Below are 18805 nucleotides of genomic sequence, written 5' to 3'. Positions count from 1 at the left end.
CCCCCCACTTCCCCGGGGGGAGGGCGGCGGGTCCGGCCGCAGCTCCATCGCTCAGGAACGCAGCGGGACTGGAGCCCTGGGGGGACGGGGTGTCCCCGGGGTGTCCCCGGGATGTCCCCCTGGTGTCCCTGGGGTGTCCCCATGGTGTCCCCGGGGTGTCCCCATGGTGTCCCCGGGGTGTGCCCATCGTGTCGCCATGGTGTCCCCGTGGTGCCCCCACGGCCCGGGGGACATGGGGGTGGGTGGTGGCCCTGGGGGGTCGGAACCGCGGGACCCCCCGCTCGGCAGCTCCGGCTCCTCCATTTCCTCGTCCCCGCTCGTCCCGTCCCCCCCGCGGTGTCACCCTCAAAGGAGCCGAAATGGCGCAGCTTTGGCAGAGGGACAAACCCCGCGGCGGGAGCGGAGCCTGGGGCGGGAACGGGGCAAAACGGGGCGGGAACGGGGCAAAATGAGGCAAAACGGGGCGGGAACGGGGCAAAATGGGACTGGAACGGAGCAAAGTGGGGCGGGAACGGGGCAAAATGGGTGAGGAACAGAGCGGGAATGGGGCAGAATGGGGCAGAATGGGGCGGGGGTGACCAAGGGGACGCCGGGACAGGAGACGGGGACAGAGCCCCAGGTTGCCCAGGGAGAAGGGGCCGGGATGGGCCCCCCAAGCCGCCGCGGGCACCGGCCCCCAGCTCTGACTCAGCCCCTCTCGGCCCGGCCAGAGCAAACACGGGCAGCGCCGGGAGCGGCCCCGCCCGCGCGTGTGTCCCCCCGCCCTGCAAAGTGCAAAGGTGCGGGGTTGTGCACGGCGGGGGGCGAGAGGGTCTGGTTGTGCAAAGGTGTGTTTGTGCAAGGGCTCGTGCAACGCGCCGGCGCCTGGAAACGGGCGCTTGTGCAAAAGTGCGCGGTTGTGCGAGGGGCGCGGTTGTGCAAAGGAGCGTGTTCCTGCACGGGGGCACGCTCGTGCAAAGCTGCGTGCTCGTGCAAGGTGCGCGCTTGTGCGCGGCGCATCCCCGTGCGGGGTTCCCGCTCCCGAGCGCTGCGGCGGGGTGACCCCCCCCCAACCCAGGACGCGCCGGGTCCCCCCCCAGAGCCGCCGCTGTGACCCCGCGGACGTGCCCCCCCCAGCCCGCGGGGCCGAGGCTCCGCAGATAACGCTGGAATTTCCCCCCCCCGCGATGCTCCGGTCCCGCCCTGGATCAGCCCCGGGGCGATAAGCGCTGGGGGGGAGCCCGGGAGACACAGAACCCCCAGCGGGGTGTCCCAGGTCTGGGGGGCTGCCCCGGGGGGGTATGCCTGGGTCCCCCCTCCCACCTGGGGGAGCCCGGGCAGGATCCTGGAGCGGTTGGGAGGGACGACCCCCCGGGCCGCGCCGGGACTGTCCCCACGTCCCCGAGGGGAGACCCACACCGACCCCCACCCGGGGCCTCTGAGGTCTCCCCTACTTGTGACGCCCAGGGACACGGGGGTCCTGCCACCCCCAGGGTGGGGGGATGTGGGGCTGGCGTGCAAAGGTGGGGAGAGCTGGAGCTGGGGGGGGTCCCCAAAACGTGCGGAACCCCCCAAAACATGTGGGACCCCCAAAAACATGTGGCGCTGAGCCTCGTCCCTCTGCCCCAGGGCCCCCCAGGTTATGGGGCAGCCCCCCACCCTGCACCCCCCAAGAACAAAGCGTTGGGCCGGCTCCAGCCCCACCTTCCCGCGCGGGGCCGGAGCGGGGCCGTGGGGAGGGGCCGTGGGGCCGCCCCCTCCTCGCCCTGCTATAAATCACGCCCGTCCCTCCGTCCGTCCATCCGTCCGGCTCCGTCCGTCCGTCCGGCTCCGTGGTCCCGCTCCGCTGCCCCGCACCATGAGCTACTCCCGCAGCACCGTGTACTCCAGCACCCACCGCTCCGGCCCCCCCGGCTCCAGCAGCGCCCGCCGCTTCGCGCCCCTGGGCAGCGCGGCCAGCGTGTATGCTGGGGCGGGGGGCTCGGGCTCCCGCATCTCCGTCACCCGCACCAGCACCCTGAGCAGCTCGGGGGGCGGCTATGGGGGCGGCTATGGGGGCGGCTATGGGGCCGGCCTGGGGGGCAGCGTGTTGCTGTCGGGCTCCGGTGTGGTGGCCAACGAGAAGGAGGCGATGCAGGAGCTCAATGACCGCTTGGCCACCTACTTGGAGAAGGTGCGGAGCCTGGAGCAGGAGAACCGGCGCCTGGAGGTGCAGATCCGCGAGGTCATGGCCAAGAGAGGCCCCAGCACCCGGGACTGGAGCCACTACTGGGACGTCATCGAGGAGCTGCGGGACAAGGTGGGGTCCCCACGGCCCCGTGGCGTGCGCGGGGTCCCCAGCGCGGGTGGTGGCAGCGGGGGGTTAAGCATTAACCCGGCGGGTGGTGGGGCTGGGTGGACTTTGCACCCCCAGGATGTCACCGGTGTGCGGCTGGACGCCCCTGGGGGCTTCACTTGGGGGGTGAAGGGACATGACCAAGGGCACGGGGCAAGGCGGTGTCAGAGGGTCCAGTGAGGCCCACACCCTCCAGCGCCACCTTCCCAAGGTCACCCAAACCCCAGCCACGCCCGGCCCGGACGCCTGGGTCCCCTCACATGAACCCCCCTGCTTTATCGCGGTTTTTCCGGGGCGAGGTTCCCCCACCCCCGCGGAGCGCGGCGGCTGCCAAGGTGGCACCTGCGCGGGTGACGTGGTGACGTGGTGGCGGCGCGGGTGGCGGTGGTGGCGGGGGGGCCCGTGCCCCAGTGACAGTGTCGTGTCCGTGTGTCCGTCTGCCCCCCACACCCCCAGATTTTCGGGGCCACGGTGGACAACGCCCGCACGGTGCTGCAGATCGACAACGCGCGGCTGGCGGCCGACGACTTCAGGGTCAAGTGAGGGACGGGGGACGGGAACGGGGCGGGAGGGGGAGCAAAGGTGGGGTTGGAGTGGAAGTGGGGCCGGGACTGGGAATGGGAATGGGAATAGGGCTGGGAATGAGGTTGGGAATAGAGATGGGGATGGTAATGGGGACAGGGACAATGAATGGGGATGGGGACAGGGGTGGGAATAGGAGTGGGACAGGGATAAGAGCACAGATGGGGACAGGGACAAGGATGGGGATGAGGACAGGGATGGGATGGGATGGGATGGGATGGGATGGGATGGGATGGGATGGGATGGGATGGAGTTGGAGATGGAGATGGAGCTGAGAGTGGGGATGGGGATGGGACAGGGACAGGAGTACAGATGGGGACGAGGACAGGGCTGGGGCTGGAGATGGAGATGAGGATGGTGGGACAGGGATGGGATGGTGGGCAGGGATGGGATGATGGGACAGGGATGGGGATGGCGGGCAGGGATGGGATGGCGGGCAGGGATGGGGATGGTGGGCAGGGATGGGGATGGTGGGCAGGGATGGGGATGGTGGGCAGGGATGGGATGGTGGGCAGGGATGGGATGATGGGACAGGGATGGGATGGCGGGCAGGGATGGGATGGCGGGCAGGGATGGGATGGTGGGCTGGGCTGGCGGTCGGGGCCGCGGGCACTGAGCGCGGTGCCGCAGGTACGAGGCCGAGCTGGCCATCCGCCTGTCGGTGGAGAACGACATCGTGGGGCTGCGCAAGGTCATTGACGACACCAACATGGCGCGGCTGCAGCTGGAGGGCGAGATCGAGGCGCTCAAGGAGGAGCTCATCTTCATGAAGAAGAACCACGAGGAGGTGGGGGGGCCCGGCCGGGGGGGCGGCGGGGACCCTGCGGTGACACCCACTGGGGGGGGGCAGCGGGGACCCCGCGGTGACACCGGCTAGGTGGGGGGAATGTGGGGACGCCGCGGTGACACCAGCCAGTGGGGGGGACGGTGGGGACCCCGCGGTGACGCCGGTTGGGGGTGGGCAGCAGGGACCCCGTGGTGACACCGGCTGGGGGGGTGGGATGATGAGGACCCTGCGGTGATACTGGCCAGTGTGGGGGACAGTGGGGACCCCGCGGTGACACCGGCTGGTGGGGGGGGATGTTGGGGACCCTGTGGTGACACCGGCTGGGGGGGGGCGGTGTGGACCCCGCGGTGACACCGGCCCCTCGCTGCCGCCAGGAGGTGAAGAGCCTGCAGGCGCAGGTGGCGGACTCGGCGCTGACGGTGGAGGTGGACGCGCCCAAGTCGCAGGACCTGGGCAAGATCATGGCCGAGATCCGCGCGCAGTACGACGCGCTGGCCCAGAAGAACCTGGAGGACCTGGAGAAGCAGTGGGGGCGGCAGGTGGGGCCGTCCCCCGAAAACCTGCACCCGGGGTCCCCAGGACACCCATGGGGATTCTGCTCTTGGGGGTGTCGAGCCAAGGGGTGGGGACATGAGGGGGAACCCCAATGCAGGGAGTGTGTTCCCGGGGGTCCCCAGTGTGACATGGGGGCACCCCATGAGGAGCACTCGACCAAATGGGGTCCTGGCCCAAAAGTGGGGACACTCCTGGGAGACCCCCATCCCATAGGGGACCCCGAGACCTGGTGGGAACCTTCTCCAAGGGGTTCTTGGTCCAACATTGGGACCTTTCTGGGGTGACCCCATCCCACAGGGGACCCCAAGTGTACAGTGGGGACCTTTTCCAAGGGTTCTTGGTCCAACATCGGGGACATTCCCAGGGGAAACCCGTCCCAGGGTGACCCCCCGCGCCGGGCCCTTCTCCAGGCGGGTCGTGGTCCCTGGGGCCGTTTGGGGTGACCCCTGTCCCAGGGGCTTCTCCTCCTGGGGTGGCTTCACCCCCCATGCGCTGGGTGGGCGCTGACCCCCGACCCCCACGCGTGACCCCAAGATCACCGAGAGCACCATCGAGATCACGCGGAGCAGCAAGGACGTGGACACGGCGCGCAGCACCGCGCTGGACCTGCGCCGCACCGTGCAGACGCTGGAGATCGACCTGGACTCCCTGCGCAACCAGGTGCGTGCCCCGCGTCCCCTGCGTCCCCCGCGTCCCCCACGTCCCCATGTCCCCACGTTCCTGTGTCCCCCATGTCCCCCACATCCCCATGTCCCCGTGTCCCCCATGTTCCCCACGTCCCCCGCGCCCCTGTGTCCCCTGTGTCCCCCACATCCCCCGCATCCCTCGTGTCCCCCACGTCCCCAATGTCCCCATGTCCCCCGCATTTCCACGTCCCCCATGTCCCCCATGTCCCCACGTCCCCGTGTCCCCCGGATCCCCGCGTCCCCACGTCCCCCGTGTCCCCGTGTCCCCCCGTGTCCCCCGCGTCCCCACGTCCCCATGACCCGCGCCCCCGGCCCCGCGCGGGCTGAGCGCGCTGCGCTGTGCTGTGCAGAAGGCCGGGCTGGAGGCCGCGCTGCTGGAGGCCGAGAGCCGCTACGGCGCGCAGCTGGAGCAGCTGCAGGCGCTGGTGCTGCGCGCCGAGGCCGAGCTGGCGCAGCTGCGCGCCGAGCTGCAGCGCCAGGCCGACGAGCACCAGGCGCTGCTCAGCGTCAGGGACAAGCTGCAGGCCGAGATCGCGACCTACCGGCAGCTGCTGGAGGGCGGGGAGGAGTTCAGGTGAGGGGCGGCGGGGGCGGGGCGGCTGGGCCGGGACGGCGGCGGCGGCCCGCGGGACGAGCCCCAGGCCATGGGGCTGCGGGTCCCGCCAGCCGAGTGCTCTGGGGACAGCGAGGGGACAGGGGCGGCATCCAGAAGGGATGAGCCCCAGGTGACAGGATGTCCCAGCTCCGTCCTTCAGGACACTCTAGGGGACAGGGGCGGCGTCCAGAAGGGATGAGCCCCAGGCGATGGGGCTGCGGGTCCCGCCAGCCGAGTGCTCTGGGGACAGCTGGGGACAGCGAGGGGACAGTGGCAGCATCCAGAAGGGATGAGCCCCAGGTGATAGGGTGTCCAGGTCCCGCCAGCCGAGTGCTCTGGGGACAGCGAGGGGACAGGGGCGGCATCCAGAAGGGATGAGCCCCAGGTGACAGGATGTCCCAGCTCCGTCCTTCAGGACACTCTAGGGGACAGTGGTGGCATCCAGAGGGGATGAGCCCCAGGCGATGGGACATCCAGGTCCCATCAGCCACAACGCTCTGGGGGCAGTGAGGGGACAGTGGCAGCATCCAGAATGGATGAGCCCCAGGCGGTGGGACATCCAGGTCCCATCCTTCAGGGTACCCTGGGGATAGCAAGGGGACAGTGGCGGCATCCAGAAGGGATGAGCCCCAGGTGATAGGATGTCCCAGGTCCCATCACCCTCAATTCTCTGGGGACAGTGAGGGGACAGTGGTGACATCCAGCCGGGATGAGCCCAACATGCCGGGACGCACCAGCCCCATCCTCCAGGACCCTCCAGCTCCGTCACCTCTCGGTTCCTTGGGGTGACACTGAGAAGGGTGGGGGGGTGACACCTCCGAGGGGGGGGCACAGGGAAGGGGCATGGTGGGCTGTCCCCCCTCAGCCGCCCCCTGGTCCCCCAGCCTGCAGGACGCCCTGGAGAAGGAGACCACCAGCAGCACCACCCAGCGCAGCACCCAGCGGCTGTCGGACGGGAAGGTGGTGACCGAGACCAAGGAGGTGAAGGTGCGGACGTACTGAGCCGCCCGGGGGACCCCCGGCACACCGGGGACCCCCAGCACCCCAGGGACACCCGGCACCCCAGGGACACCTGGAACGCTGGGGACACCTGGAACACCGGAGACCCCTGGCACCCTGGGGAGACCTGCAAAGCCGGGGGGGGCCCCGGGCTCCCCCCACCAATAAAATGGCAATTTCACCCCTTGGGGAGATGTCTCATCTTGGTGTCTTTACCTTTCGGGTGAGGGAACAGGGATGGGGCTGCGGGGAGGGGGAAACTGAGGCACGAGGGGGCGGTGAGAGTCTGGAGAGCCTGGGGGGCGGACAGAGGGATAGACGGAGGAGGGACTGGCAGGTGGACAGGTGGGTGGTTTGATGCTGATGGGTGGGTGGACGGATGGATGGATGGGTGGACAGGTATATGGACAAATGGAGGGGTGGATGGATGGAAGGATGGACAGAAGGATGGATGGACGGATGGATGGATGGACAGACAGACATATGGATGGGGAGCTGGTAGGTGGGGTGGATGCAAGGCGGGGGTTGCGGCGGATGGACAGGCAGCCGGACAGAGGACAGACAGCCGCGGGGGTCATTCCCGAGCTCCGGCCGCTTCCCCGTGGCTGAGCCGCCGCTGCCGGGGGGGACACGGGGGACGGGGCAGCGGGTTGCGGGGGTGGCGCTGCACCCCGCGGCTCAGCCTGCAAGGCCGGGGTGCAACCAGGGGGTGCCGGTGCTCTGCACGGGGTGCCGGCGCTCTGCACGGGGTGCCGGCGTTCTGCACGGGGTGCCGGTGCTCTGCACGGGGTGCCGGTGTTCTGCACGGGGTGCCGGTGCTTTGCACGGGGTGCCGGCGTTCTGCACGGGGTGCCGGTGTTTTGCACTGGGTGCCGGTGTTTTGCACGGGGTGCCGGTGCTCTGCACGGGGTGCCGGTGTTTTGCACTGGGTGCCGGTGTTTTGCACGGGGTGCCGGTGCTCTTCACGGGGTGCCGGTGTTCTGCACGGGGTGCCGGTGTTTTGCACTGGGTGCCGGTGTTTTGCACGGGGTGCCGGTGCTCTGCACGGGGTGCCGGTGTTTTGCACTGGGTGCCGGTGTTTTGCACGGGGTGCCGGTGCTCTTCACGGGGTGCCGGTGTTCTGCACGGGGTGCCGGTGTTTTGCACTGGGTGCCGGTGTTTTGCACGGGGTGCCGGTGTTTTGCACGGGGTGCCGGTGTTTTGCACGGGGTGTCGGTGTTCTGCACGGGGTGCCGGTGTTTTGCACGGGGTGCCGGTGTTCTGCACGGGGTGCCGGTGTTCTGCACGGGGTGCCGGCGCTTTGCACGACGGCTCCGCACACCCAATGACGGCGCGGGCGGCACCGCCAAGCGCAGAATCAGCCGCTCCCACAGCCGGCCCCGCCCCTCTGGAAGGGGGCGGGCCGCTCATAGTCACGTGACGGCGCCATCCGGGTCCTTTGCCTTCTCTGCCTCTTCCCAACATGGCGGCCTCAGGTGAGCGCTGCGCGGCGGCGGCGGTGCCCGGCGGCCTCTGCGGGGCGCGGCCGGCGCCGATGGGGCTCCCCCGGACCGTGCCGGGACCTTCCGCTCCCCGGGGGGCTGCGGGGGCGGGCGGCAGCGGCGGGACCGGCGGGACGGGGAGCGGGCGGCGGGACCGGAGAACCGGCCTCCCCCCCCCCCCACACACTTCCACCCCGTCCCCTCAGGGCCAGCGCGCGCGGCCGCCGCCTCCCGCCCCCCCCCCCTTCCCCGCCTCCTGTTGGTGGGGGGGCGCGCGCCGCCGGCGGTGATTGACGTTCCGGGGGGGGGAGCGGGCGGGAGCAGATGGAAGGCTCGGGCGCGGCAGTGCGCAGGCGCGGGCGGCGGGGCGGGGGGAGCGGGGCGGCACCCACGTGGGTGCGCGGCGCGCACGCGGTCGGGCGGCCGGTACCGGGGGGGACGCCCCGGGCACCGGGGACGCCCCGGGCACCGCAGCCCCGCCGGCGCCGCTCCGCCTCCCGGCACCGCCGCGTACCCTTGAGTCTCCTTGCGGCCGACGGCGTGGGGGGAACAGGTCGTTTCTCCCTCGGGAACCGGCGGACGCACCGTGCGCCCCCCCCGCCGTGGCTTTGTCCCCCGCCCTCTGCTCCCGCCCTGATTCCCCGCAACATGGTGGTCGGTGCCGGCAGCAGGGGCGGCTCTTCCCGCCCCCCAGCCCGCGCTCAGCCGTTTTTCCATGCTTTCTTCTCCCCAGATAGCCCCCCCACTGGTAAATCCACCGCCCAGCGCCTTCCCCCTGGCCCCGAAGTGTCGGCCTTCGGGCCCTGAGCTGCTCGCTCCAAGCCGCGGCGCCATTTGGAGCCCGCTGGGGGGAAATGCAGAAACGCTTCCTTCTTCTGCCCCAGATCTCTGGGGTTTGCTGAGCTGCCGCGCTCCCGCCTGCCCGGAACCCGGCACCGCCACGGGCACCGCCTGCCGGGCTCCGGCGTGCCGAGGAGGCTTTGAAACAGGGCAGAGCGGTGAAACGGGCCTCGAGGCGGGCAAGGACGCGCTGCCGGGCGGTGAGCGCCACGCTTGGGCTCCTGAAGCCGCGGTGACACCGACACGGCCGCTTCGTGCTTCCAAAGAGACGGTTCGACGCCACACGCCTTCGTCCTCCTCCGCAGGGCAGGGCGGGCGTCGCTGCTGCCCTGTTCCCCCAGCTGTGCGGGGCTCAGCCCCAGGGGAGGTTCTTGGGGCCGATTGCAGCCACACAACCCACTGAAGGTTCCACGTGTGCCATTCGGTGCCAGAATAACACCTCAGCCTGTCCCGGGGGGCTCAGCTGCCCTGGCAGGGTTAAAACGCGCAGAAGGGGCAGCTTTGCCCGGGTGGGGTGTCGGCAGGTGCAGCGACACCGTTATGCTGCAGCAGAAGCTGCTCCGCGCCGGCGCCGCCTGCGCGGGACTCGGCGACGGTTCGGTGTGGCCGGAGCAAACCCGGGCTGTGGGTTCTGGGGCCGCCTGCGAGCTGATCGGCGTCATTTGGAAAGGGGTTTTTGCCACGGTGGGGCGAGTAAAACACCCCCGGCCTCCCGTCCTTGGGAGCGACGCTCGCCTCGGCGGCAGAGCCTTCTCCTTCGCCTTTTCCAGGCGGTCGCCGCTCTCCCGGCGTTTTTATCCGGCACTGACGTCATTTTTCCATGAGTTTCCCCCTGGCAGACGGAGCTTTGCGTTGTTCCAAAGGGCTGACGGGATTTACAGCCGCCGGCCTTTGCCTGCGGGTAGAACAGCGTGCGCTGAAAACCGGCGGCGAAATGTGGGGGGCCCGGAGGTGTTTGCAGCCGCGGGTGACGAGGCCCCTGGGCAGCACCTGTGCCTTGTCACCCCCTGATACGGCCACCAACGCGGCGCTGGGGGGCTGGAAAGCGTCCCCCCGGGGTCAGCGGTGACGATGGAGCAGCTCCGTGTGGCTCAGCCATCATGGCTTTGCCAGAACCTCGGGGTTAAGGGTCATTTTTGGGCTCAGCTCTTCTCTGACCCCGCCAGAGTCCTGAGGGACGTTGGGAGTGACAACCTGGTGACAGTGTCAGGACAGGAGGTGCTGGGAGCTCCATCTTCGCAGGGTGCGGTTCCGCGCTGCCTTGGAACCCGCGCTCGGCCTGAAGCGGGAGAGCAGCGCCCGTGGGGCGGGGGCTTGGGCTGGCACGGGGTCCCGGTGCCGCGCACGGGCGGTCGATCCATACGCGCGCTCCCGTTTCCCTGCTGGCAGTTGGCGTTGGCGCTGGCGCCGGGATTTTGGTGGGATAAAAGCGCGTGAAGCCATGCGGTGAGCAGTCCCTCCACTCCGCGCCCTGCCAGGCGAGCGGCGGCTAATTAGAGCCCGCAAACGAGCAGCCTGCGAAACTCCCGCGTCTATTCTTGTCGTCATTAGGGCTGCCGCAACCTTTCCTGGTTAATGACCGCCCTCCCTGGCCAGCCGCCCGGGCAGCGATGAGCCGCCCGGAGTCCGCCCGTCCCCAGTCTGTTATTCCATCTCAGCGCAGATGGGAGTGCGTGTTTCCAAAGCCATTGGCGCTTTTGCTGGAGTGTCTCCTACAGCAGCTGCTCTTGCCCTTTTCTGTGGAGAGAAGAGCTGAAGCGCTGCCAGGGGGTTTCCCGGGGCCGGGGGTCTGACCCCAGGGCTCTGCCCGCGAAGGTTTTGGGGTGAGGGTGCGATTCTTGCAGGTGAAGGTGCTGGTTTTGCGGGCGAACGCGCAGATTTCGGAGGCAGAGGTGCTGTTCTGCGGGTGGGAGCACCATCGGCTCCTGCTCTGCCGTCGGTGCCGCAGGGTGGCAGCAATTCCCGCTGCAAGGGGAAGGAGAAACCCAGCACACGGGATTCTGCAAGCTGCACCATAACCTGCCTTCCCATTGATACCGCGCGTCCCCGGCGCCACGGGAGGCGTCGCGGCTGCGGGACGGGCTCCAGCCGTGACAAATACACGCGCTGGGGCTGCGACGGAGCCCAAAAATCCCCACGCTCCCCGAGCCGGAGGGATTTGGGGGTTTATGAAGGTGTTGGTGAGGCCGGTCGGATCGGGCTCCGGGGGGATCCCGGTGGCCGCGGGACCGTTGTGCCGCGCTCGCCACGTCTCGTCCCCCGTGCACGTGTGGTGGCGTCTCTCCCACCTCCTCCCCCCAAAATAAACATACCCCGGGGGTTTGTGGGTACGGCTGACCCCAAAAGTGTGAAGTGTGAGCAGTGGAAGCTTTGGTTCTCAGCCGCGATGAATTCGAGGCTGTTCATCCCTTTGGAAGTGGAAAATAAGCTGAGATGGGTGGCCGGTGTCACGTCCCGCTGGCCCAGACGGCTCCTCCTTCCCCGCCCTCCAGACCCGGGCGGCTCTGGGCATGGCTCACCCCGTCCCCTGTTTTCCCCCTCAGCAAAGAAGAAGAACAAGAAGGGCAAGACCCTGACTCTGACGGACTTCCTGGCGGAGGACGGCGGCGGCGGCGGGGGCCCGACCTACATCCCCAAGCCCGTCAGCTGGGCCGACGAGACAGACGACCTGGAAGGAGACGGTACCGGCACACCCAGACGTGGCTCAGTTTTGGTTTTCGGGGAGTAATTAAGCTCGGAGAGCAAATCGCAGTTCTTGTTAGGAGCGAGACTCGCGGTCTGGCCAAGGGGAGGGAGGTTCTCACCCGCGCGGGGAACAGAAATGGGATAAAAGGGCTTTTTGTTGGTGTAACCAGAGCAGAGAAAGGGGAGGGCGGGCGGGTTCACCAGAGCCCAGGACTTCACCGGCCATCGCCGCGAATTCTCCCTCTGCAAACATTCGTACCGAGCCGTGGTATTTTTCCATGAGATGGGCTGCGATTCAAACAGGAATTAATCCTGGAAAGGCTTTTAATGCGTTATTAAAGGTGGCGGGGTGAGATGGGCCGAACCGGTGCTCTCCGGCCTCCCTCGGTGTCTCCTTGGTGGCTGCTGGTGCCGATCGTTCACCCCGTTTCCCGTTTCAGTCTCCACCACTTGGCACAGTAACGATGACGACGTGTACCGGGCCCCTCCGATCGACCGCTCCCTGCTGCCCACCGCCCCGCGGGCCGCGCGGGAGCCCAACATCGACAGAAGCCGCCTCCCGAAATCACCGCCCTACACCGCCTTCCTGGGAAACCTGCCCTACGACGTGACGGAGGAATCCATCAAGGATTTCTTCAGGGGGCTCAACGTGAGTGACGCTCGGGGCCGTGGGCTGGGAGACTCCGGGGCTTCGGATCCCCGTTCCTGCTCCGTGAGGTGGTTCCTGCTTGAGGAGCTGGAGCGAGTTCAGAGGAGGGGACGGAGCTGGGGAAGGAGGCTGAGGTTGGATCTGGGGAACAGTTCCTTCCCCAAAGGGCTGTGGGGCATTGAGCAGGCTGCCCAGGGCAGTGCTGGAGTCGCCAGCCCTGGAGGGCTGGACAGACGAGGTTCTCAGGGACGTTTTAGTGCCAGCGTTGGCTGAATGGTTGGACTCGATGATCTTGAGGGGCTTTTCCACCCAGAACAATTCTGTAGTTTCTCTCTCGCCTTGCTGGTCTCACTTTTTTCCCCTCCTCTGCCTGTCTGGAATTTGCTGCCCTTTCTCAAATACAACCTCTTGAAGCGCCGCGGCCGCTGCTGAGGGGCTTGAGCTGGGCCCAGGGTGGGCCTGGTCCTCCGCGGGGCTTCCCCGCGGGAGCTCGCTCGGGACGTCCTCCCGTGGCGTCCTCCCGTCCTGCCGTGACAATGCTCTGTTTTCCCCGCTTTAAGAATTTCGGATCCCTGGGTTCGTTCGGGCAGGACGAGGGCGGGACAGCGCGCGGCGGTGGGTAACGGCCGTTTCCATCCCGGGAGGTCTCGCTGGTCGACGCGGCCGGAGCCGGCACGGGCCGCGCTGACGGCAGCAGATAGCTCCCGCGCCGCTGCCCCTCCGTTTTCCTTCTCAGCTTGTTTGTGTGGCCTTTCCTGCCTGCTGAGGCAGCATCCGCTCCCCCCGCAGAGCGGGAGCGTGGGCGAAGCTCCCGCCGAGCAGGAGCGCGCCCGGAGGCTGCGGCTTTGGCCACGTCCCGGCAGGAGAGTGAGCAGCGAAGCGGGGTGGCCCTCGCAGGGCACGTTTTGCTCCGCACCCCTCGCTCCTCCCTTCCCGGCCTCGCCGGCGCTGGTTCGCGCGGCGGCTCCTGGCGTGCGGCTCGTCTGAGGGCGATTTGTGCCGGCACGTGACGAGCTGCGGGTTTTCGGGGCTCCCAGCGGGGAATGAGCTGGGGCAGCTGAACTTCGGGACCCGCAGCGGGGCAGGGAGGGGCTGTCGAGGCGCAAGCGCGGGGGGGACATCTCAGAGGGCCTGAAGGGACACGGAGGGCTTCAAGCGCGACGTATCACACGTGACATACGACGTGGCAAAACCAGCAAGCTGTCCCTGCCCCCCAGACTCACGTTGACCACAAAAAGTCGTGGTGGAACAGATCCAAAACTGATTTTTGACAGGGTTTTTAACTCGGGAGCTTGGACGAGCTCCGGAGCGGGTGGGATGCGGAGGAGCCGGCGCGAGGAGCCCACGGCTGTGGGGTCAGAGGGTTTGTGGGCGCGGAGCAGCCGAGCCCTCCCGGCCCTTCGCACCCGTCCCCGCGGCAGCTGCTGAGATCTGCAGCTGGGAACCCCCCGATGGCACCAAATCCTCCGGGCGCGCGTCGGTGGCACTTTTGGTGTCTGTCGTGTGTTTGACAGGAGAGTCGAACCCCGTCACCGAGCGGATGAACTGGGTCCCTGATGGCGACGGGGTGTGTGGGTCTGGTAGCTCCATCCCAGCCCGTTGCGGAGCACGGGTCGTCACGCGCGTGTCCCTCTTCCCCTGCAGATCAGCGCTGTGCGGCTGCCGCGGGAGCCCACCAACCCCGAGAGGTTGAAAGGTTTTGGTTACGCCGAGTTCGAAGACATCGACTCCTTGTTCCAGGCGCTGAGCCTCAATGAAGAGGTGAGTCCCCCCGCGCGGCGGCCGGGCGGCGGGAGCCGCGCTCAGAGCAGGCGCCTCGCCGGCCACGCTCAGAGGCGTTTTCCTGCGGGGCGGCGGCCGGCCCAGCTCGAGAGATCTTAAACGGGGCAGAAAGTGCGTTTTAAGGCCATCAGCCTGTGTTCCACCAGCCACCCGCTCTGCGCTCGGGAATTGTCCCCAAGCCGGCTCCTCTCGCCCCCCGCGCGTCCTCAGGCCGTGGGGCTGATTTCTCCCTCTTTTTCCAGTCTCTAGGGAACAGAAGGATACGAGTGGATGTTGCTGATCAAGCTCAGGATAAAGGTTTGTATCCCGCCGCCTCGCGTCTGCCCTTCGCCTCGGCCCTCCCGGTCACCGCGTCCGGCGCCGGGCCGGTGACCAGCCCCGCTAAGGAGGGGACAAACTGCTGTCGGCACCGCCCCAAGCGCCACGTCTGAGCGCTGCTGCGGCCAGGCCACGCTCGGCTCCCTCCGGCACTGCTGGAGGCCCCGGCCGGGATGTTTTACCCGCCGGCACTTATCTAACGGTTCCTCCCACGCCCCGGACTGTCCCTATCGCGCTAATTGCCTTGGGCAAGGGCTTTGCAAAGCGTCGGCGGTTCCGCTGATAGCGGGCGGCGAGCTGGGGAGGCCGGGCTGTGCTCCCGCTCGGCCGCTCTCCTCCCGGTGAGCTGCAGTGTCCTCCCTCCCCGGCAGATCGCGACGATCGCTGCTTTGGCAGAGATCGGGATCGCTTCCGCGACTCGGAGAGGTTCGAGAGCGACTGGAGGGCCCGTCCCGCCGCCAGCGACAGCTTCGACGATTACCCGCCCCGCAGAGGCGACGACAGCTTCGGGGACAGTGAGTTGGCAGAAAAGTCACGCCGTTCCCTCCGTCGCCGTCCTGAAGCGGCGGCTGCGGGGACCTGCGCGGTGACACAGGACTCGGGCCGCCGCTTCGCTCCTCCCCGGCACACGGATTTCCTGCCAGACTTGGTGGCCGCTTCCTCTGTGTCTGTAGCCCAAAGCCAAATCTACAGCTTTCTGTCCGAACAGCCACTTTTCTGTGGCTTCCCCTGAAAATCTGCGTTATCGTGGTGCTCAAGGGCGGTTTATTCTGCTCCGTGTGGTCGGACGCTGGCACAGCTCGCTCCCCGGTTCCGTTACCGTCAGGGCGCCGTCTCTCAGCTGCGTTTTCCCGCTTTGTTAAGGGGTCAATGACTCTCTAGCAACGAGCGCCAGGAAGTCAGTACAGCGGGGCGCCGGGTTTCTCCGAGCTCACCCCCTCGTCCTCCACAGGGTATCGGGACCGCTACGACGATCGGTATCGCGATGGCCCGCGGAGGGACATGGACCGCGGCTTCGGGGGCAGGGACCGCTACGATGACCGCAGCAGGGACTACGACCGAGGTGGGTGTCCCCGGGGTCACGGCGGCGGGTGGCACGGGGGGCCCAGCGCCCGGTTCCCTCCTGCCTGGGGGGGGCTGTGCAGGATGAGCTCTTGCGCTTCCTCCCCTGGCGACTCGGATCCCTGGCCTTGCTCTCGTCCTCACCAGAGCCCAGCTCGGCCTGGGTTTGAATGTGAGGCCGTCGTGTTACAAAGACACCGGCCTGCAGCGAGGCGTTGGATGGACTGGGACTCGCTGGATTAACTGGGAAGGGCTTTTCCTCCCGCAGGCTACGACTCCAGGATAGGCAGCGGCAGGAGGGCGTTCGGCAGCGGCTACCGCCGGGACGACGACTACCGGGGCTGCGGCGACCGCTACGACGACCGCTACGACCGGCGGGACGACCGCATGGATCGCTGGAACTCCCGGGACGACTACGGCCGGGACGATTTCCGCCGCGAGGACAGAGGTGAGGGCTCGGGGCGGGGGTCCCGGCCGCCCCGGCCCCGCTGAGCGCGGCTCGGGGTGCGATGTGCGCTCGCTCGGCGTTTCTTGCTCCGTGGCAGGTCCCACGCAGAGGCCGAAGCTGAACCTGAAGCCCCGGAGCGCTCCCAAGGAGGAGGAGGCCGCGGTGGCCCCCGCCGCCCAGTCCAGCCGCGCCGCCTCCATCTTCGGGGGGGCCAAACCGGTGGACACGGCCGCCCGGGAGCGCGAGGTGGAGGAGCGGCTACAGAAGGAGCAGGAGAAGCTGCAGCGGCAGCTGGAGGACGATAAGAGGATAGAAAGACGGCCCCGAGAGAGGTGGGTTGGGGTGGGGGCTTCTGCCTTAAACCCCACACTGGGAGATGTCCTGGTGGTGCTGGGGTCCCTTGGGGATGGTTTGAGGGGCACAACGTCCATCCTGCCGCATCCTTCTCTTCCCCCTTGACCCTTCCTCTTGGCAGCCGTGCCGATGACACTTCTCGGGTGCTCTGAACCCCCCTGCTCATCTTCAACCTCCCCAAAATAACGCGGCTCACCCCTTCCACCGGCACAGGCATCCCAGCTGGCGCAGCGAGGAGAACCAGGAGCGGTCGCGGACGGGGAGCGAGTCCTCGCAGACCGGCAACTCGGGCCCCCCCGGCACCTCCGTGGGAACCGGCCCCACGGGCAGGAGTGAGTCCAGCGCTGGGTGACCCCGACCTGGGCCGCGTCCCTCGTCACCCCCTGCAGCTCCCGTGTCCCCCCGCAGCCACGCGAAGGCGGGAGAGCGAGAAGTCCCTGGAGAGCGAGCCGCTGGCCAAGGAGGACGACGCTCCGTCCCCCAAGGCCAAGGAGGAGAAGCAGCCGCTGAAGGTGATGCCTGCGCCCCCCCCCAAGGAGAACGCCTGGGTGAAGCGCAGCAGCAACCCCCCCGCCCGCTCCCAGAGCTCGGATTCGGAGCAGCACTCGCCCACCAGGTTTGCGCCAGGGGGCAGAAAACGAGTCCCCGGCTTAACCCCCCAAGCTGTGCCCCCCCCAGTCCATCCAGCCCCCCAGCAGCAAACAGCTCCCGCTCCTCCACCGGCCTTTTTATCCTCCTCGCAAGCTTCTGATGCTCATCACCATTTCCCCCCCACAGCAACCAGACAGCACCGAGCCCCCCCTTGGAAGACGGGACCCCCCCCAAGGGCACCCACAGGAGAGGTGAGACCCAAATCTGCGCAGACAGCCCCCAAAAAACACCCCCGGTGGGGGGAAAGGGCGCGGAGCTCCTGGTGGAGGGGGGGGGTGTTCGGGGGGGCTCGCTGACACCTCCCCCCCTTTCCTGCCCCAGGAGATGAGAACAAGCCGGACGGGGGACGGGACGGCGGCTCCAAGGCCCGAAGCGTCAGCTCCAACCGCGGCCCTGGGGATTCCGATCGGTGGGTGATGCCGGGGGGTCCCCTGCGCTCCCCAGCCCGCGATTCGGGGTGCCACCCCCCGCAGCTCAGCGGAGCCGGGCTCTGGGATTAAACCCCGGGCTGTGCTTAAACCCCACTGCCCTCCTTAGCCCTGGGTTTGCCCTCGAGGCCGCGTCTCCCCAGTCTGGTACCGGCCGATGGGAACTGGAGCCGGCTGGGAACTGGAGCCGGCTGGGAACTGGAGCCGGCTGGGAACTGGAGCCGGCTGGGAACTGGAGCCAACCGGTGTCTGTTGTTGCAGGAAGGAGAGCAGGAAGGATCACGACTCGCGACCTGCGCCTGAGCCAAAGAAACTGGAGGAGAACCCCCCCTCCGTGAGTGCCTGTCGGGGGCTGTGAGCCCGGACCCCCACGGGGGTTCTTCTCAAGTTCGTTGTTTCCGTTTGAATCGCGTTTGGGATTTGGGGTCACGAGCGTCCCCCCCGTTGCAGTTCAGCCACGCCAGCAAATACGCGGCGCTCTCGGTGGACGGCGAGGACGACGGTGACGATGAAGAGTGCGCCGAGTGACCCCCCGCGCCCCCCGCCCGCCGCAGGATTGAAATGCAAACCCACCAAATGCTCTATGGAGACGAGACGGAAATAAACGTGACCCCCCCCCCCGGACCCTGTCGCTTCTTAAAATGAAACGCGAAGTGCCCCAAGTGAGGAAAGCGGCGCGTTCCGGGGGGACCCCGGGCGGCTGGGGGGGCGCACCCCCGACCCCCCAAAGGGGAGGAATTGGGCAACTTGACCCTCAGTGAATGCCCCCCCTCCCCCCCCGAGGTAGGGCTGCGACCGGGGGGCTGGATTTTGGGGGTTCTGCTGGGGTGTCGGACGTGGGCTCTGGACCCCGCCCAGTCCGTCCCTGGGAGGTACCGGCCCCCCTGGCCCCTCCTCCTCCCCCGCTCAGGGGTGCCCCCCCTCACCCCCCGCCCCCCCCTTTTCCAGGTACAGCGCCCCAGACTCCCAGAGCAGGAGTTGTGCCCCCCGTTGTGCCCCCCATGAAATACTCCCAGTTTTTCCTCTTTTAGCCGAATTTCGCCGTCACCAGCTCGCCGGGACGGCACCGTCACGCTGACACTCGCACGGCGGGGGGGCCCTAAACCCCCCCCTTTTCCCTTTAATTTGGGGAGGAAAGGGGGGGACACCTGCTCTGCCCCCCCAGCACCTCCCAGTGAGGTTGGGCTCGTTTTAGCTGGTTGGAGGTGAAGGGGACACGGGGGACACGAGGGGCCAGTGCCCCCCCCGGGGCTGGCTCCCCCCAGGGAAACCTGTAAAAATGTGTACAAAATAATCTATGAACATTCTTTGTAACCGGGGGGTCCCGGCCGCGGCCCTGACTCTGCGACCCCCCCCCGGCTCATTTCTTCTGTTGTTTCCTCCAATAAAAGAATCTAAAACACCTTTTAATGCCCAAAGCCTTTTGCCCCCCCCCCTATTTCCCCCTCCCCATTTTTCCCCCTTTTTTTCTTTCCCCCCCCCCCCCGTCTCTGGGGGGTCCCCAAGGGCTGGAGCCCCAGCCGGGTGTCCCCTGCACCCCCACCCCTCCCTGCCTTGGGGGCCCCAGATCTCGGCTGCCCCGGTGCTGC

General features: G+C 68.1%; 2 protein-coding genes across 3 annotated transcripts; both read left to right on the top strand.

Moving 5' to 3' along the window:
* Positions 1-590: 590 nt before the first annotated feature.
* On the top strand, positions 591-6708 carry KRT18 (keratin 18). Its single transcript, XM_065043469.1, has 7 exons — positions 591-2278; positions 2771-2853; positions 3527-3683; positions 4058-4222; positions 4773-4898; positions 5275-5498; positions 6404-6708. The coding sequence occupies exons 1-7, from the start codon at positions 1622-1624 to the stop codon at positions 6519-6521; spliced, it is 1530 nt and encodes a 509-aa protein (XP_064899541.1). The 5' UTR covers positions 591-1621; the 3' UTR covers positions 6522-6708.
* Positions 6709-7847: 1139 nt separating this feature from the next.
* On the top strand, positions 7848-18620 carry EIF4B (eukaryotic translation initiation factor 4B). 2 transcript variants are annotated; one of them, XM_065043435.1, is made up of 15 exons: positions 7848-7993; positions 11383-11520; positions 11965-12173; positions 13818-13934; positions 14198-14252; positions 14645-14788; positions 15226-15336; positions 15604-15783; positions 15881-16115; positions 16351-16469; positions 16546-16753; positions 16915-16979; positions 17110-17197; positions 17478-17550; positions 17667-18620. In XM_065043435.1, exons 1-15 carry the CDS (start codon positions 7981-7983, stop codon positions 17742-17744), a joined length of 1833 nt encoding a protein of 610 aa, XP_064899507.1. In that variant the 5' UTR covers positions 7848-7980; the 3' UTR covers positions 17745-18620. The 2 variants fall into 2 exon arrangements, with proteins under 2 accessions (XP_064899507.1, XP_064899506.1); XM_065043434.1 differs by lacking the exon at positions 7848-7993 and adding an exon at positions 8633-8747.
* Positions 18621-18805: the final 185 nt, after the last annotated feature.

This window comes from Columba livia, chromosome 29 (assembly GCF_036013475.1).
Source record: "Columba livia isolate bColLiv1 breed racing homer chromosome 29, bColLiv1.pat.W.v2, whole genome shotgun sequence".
Lineage (NCBI taxonomy): Eukaryota > Metazoa > Chordata > Aves > Columbiformes > Columbidae > Columba > Columba livia.
The sequence above is the reverse complement of the archived record's forward strand: the minus strand, read 5'-3'. Positions and strand labels throughout refer to the sequence as shown.

What these genes read in the sequence shown, in the direction of transcription:
- KRT18 (XM_065043469.1), top strand. Translation starts at nt 1,622, where the DNA reads ATGGGGCAGCCCCCCACCCTGCACCCCCCAAGAACAAAGCGTTGGGCC. An exon ending in GCCGACGACTTCAGGGTCAA is followed by an intron (nt 2,854 to 3,526) that starts GTGAGGGACGGG and finishes GCGGTGCCGCAG; the next exon opens with GTACGAGGCCGAGCTGGCCA. An exon ending in GAGGGCGGGGAGGAGTTCAG is followed by an intron (nt 5,499 to 6,403) that starts GTGAGGGGCGGC and finishes CTGGTCCCCCAG; the next exon opens with CCTGCAGGACGCCCTGGAGA.
- EIF4B (XM_065043434.1), top strand. Translation starts at nt 8,648, where the DNA reads ATGGTGGTCGGTGCCGGCAGCAGGGGCGGCTCTTCCCGCCCCCCAGCC. An exon ending in ATTTCTTCAGGGGGCTCAAC is followed by an intron (nt 12,174 to 13,817) that starts GTGAGTGACGCT and finishes CTTCCCCTGCAG; the next exon opens with ATCAGCGCTGTGCGGCTGCC. An exon ending in CGACGACAGCTTCGGGGACA is followed by an intron (nt 14,789 to 15,225) that starts GTGAGTTGGCAG and finishes CGTCCTCCACAG; the next exon opens with GGTATCGGGACCGCTACGAC.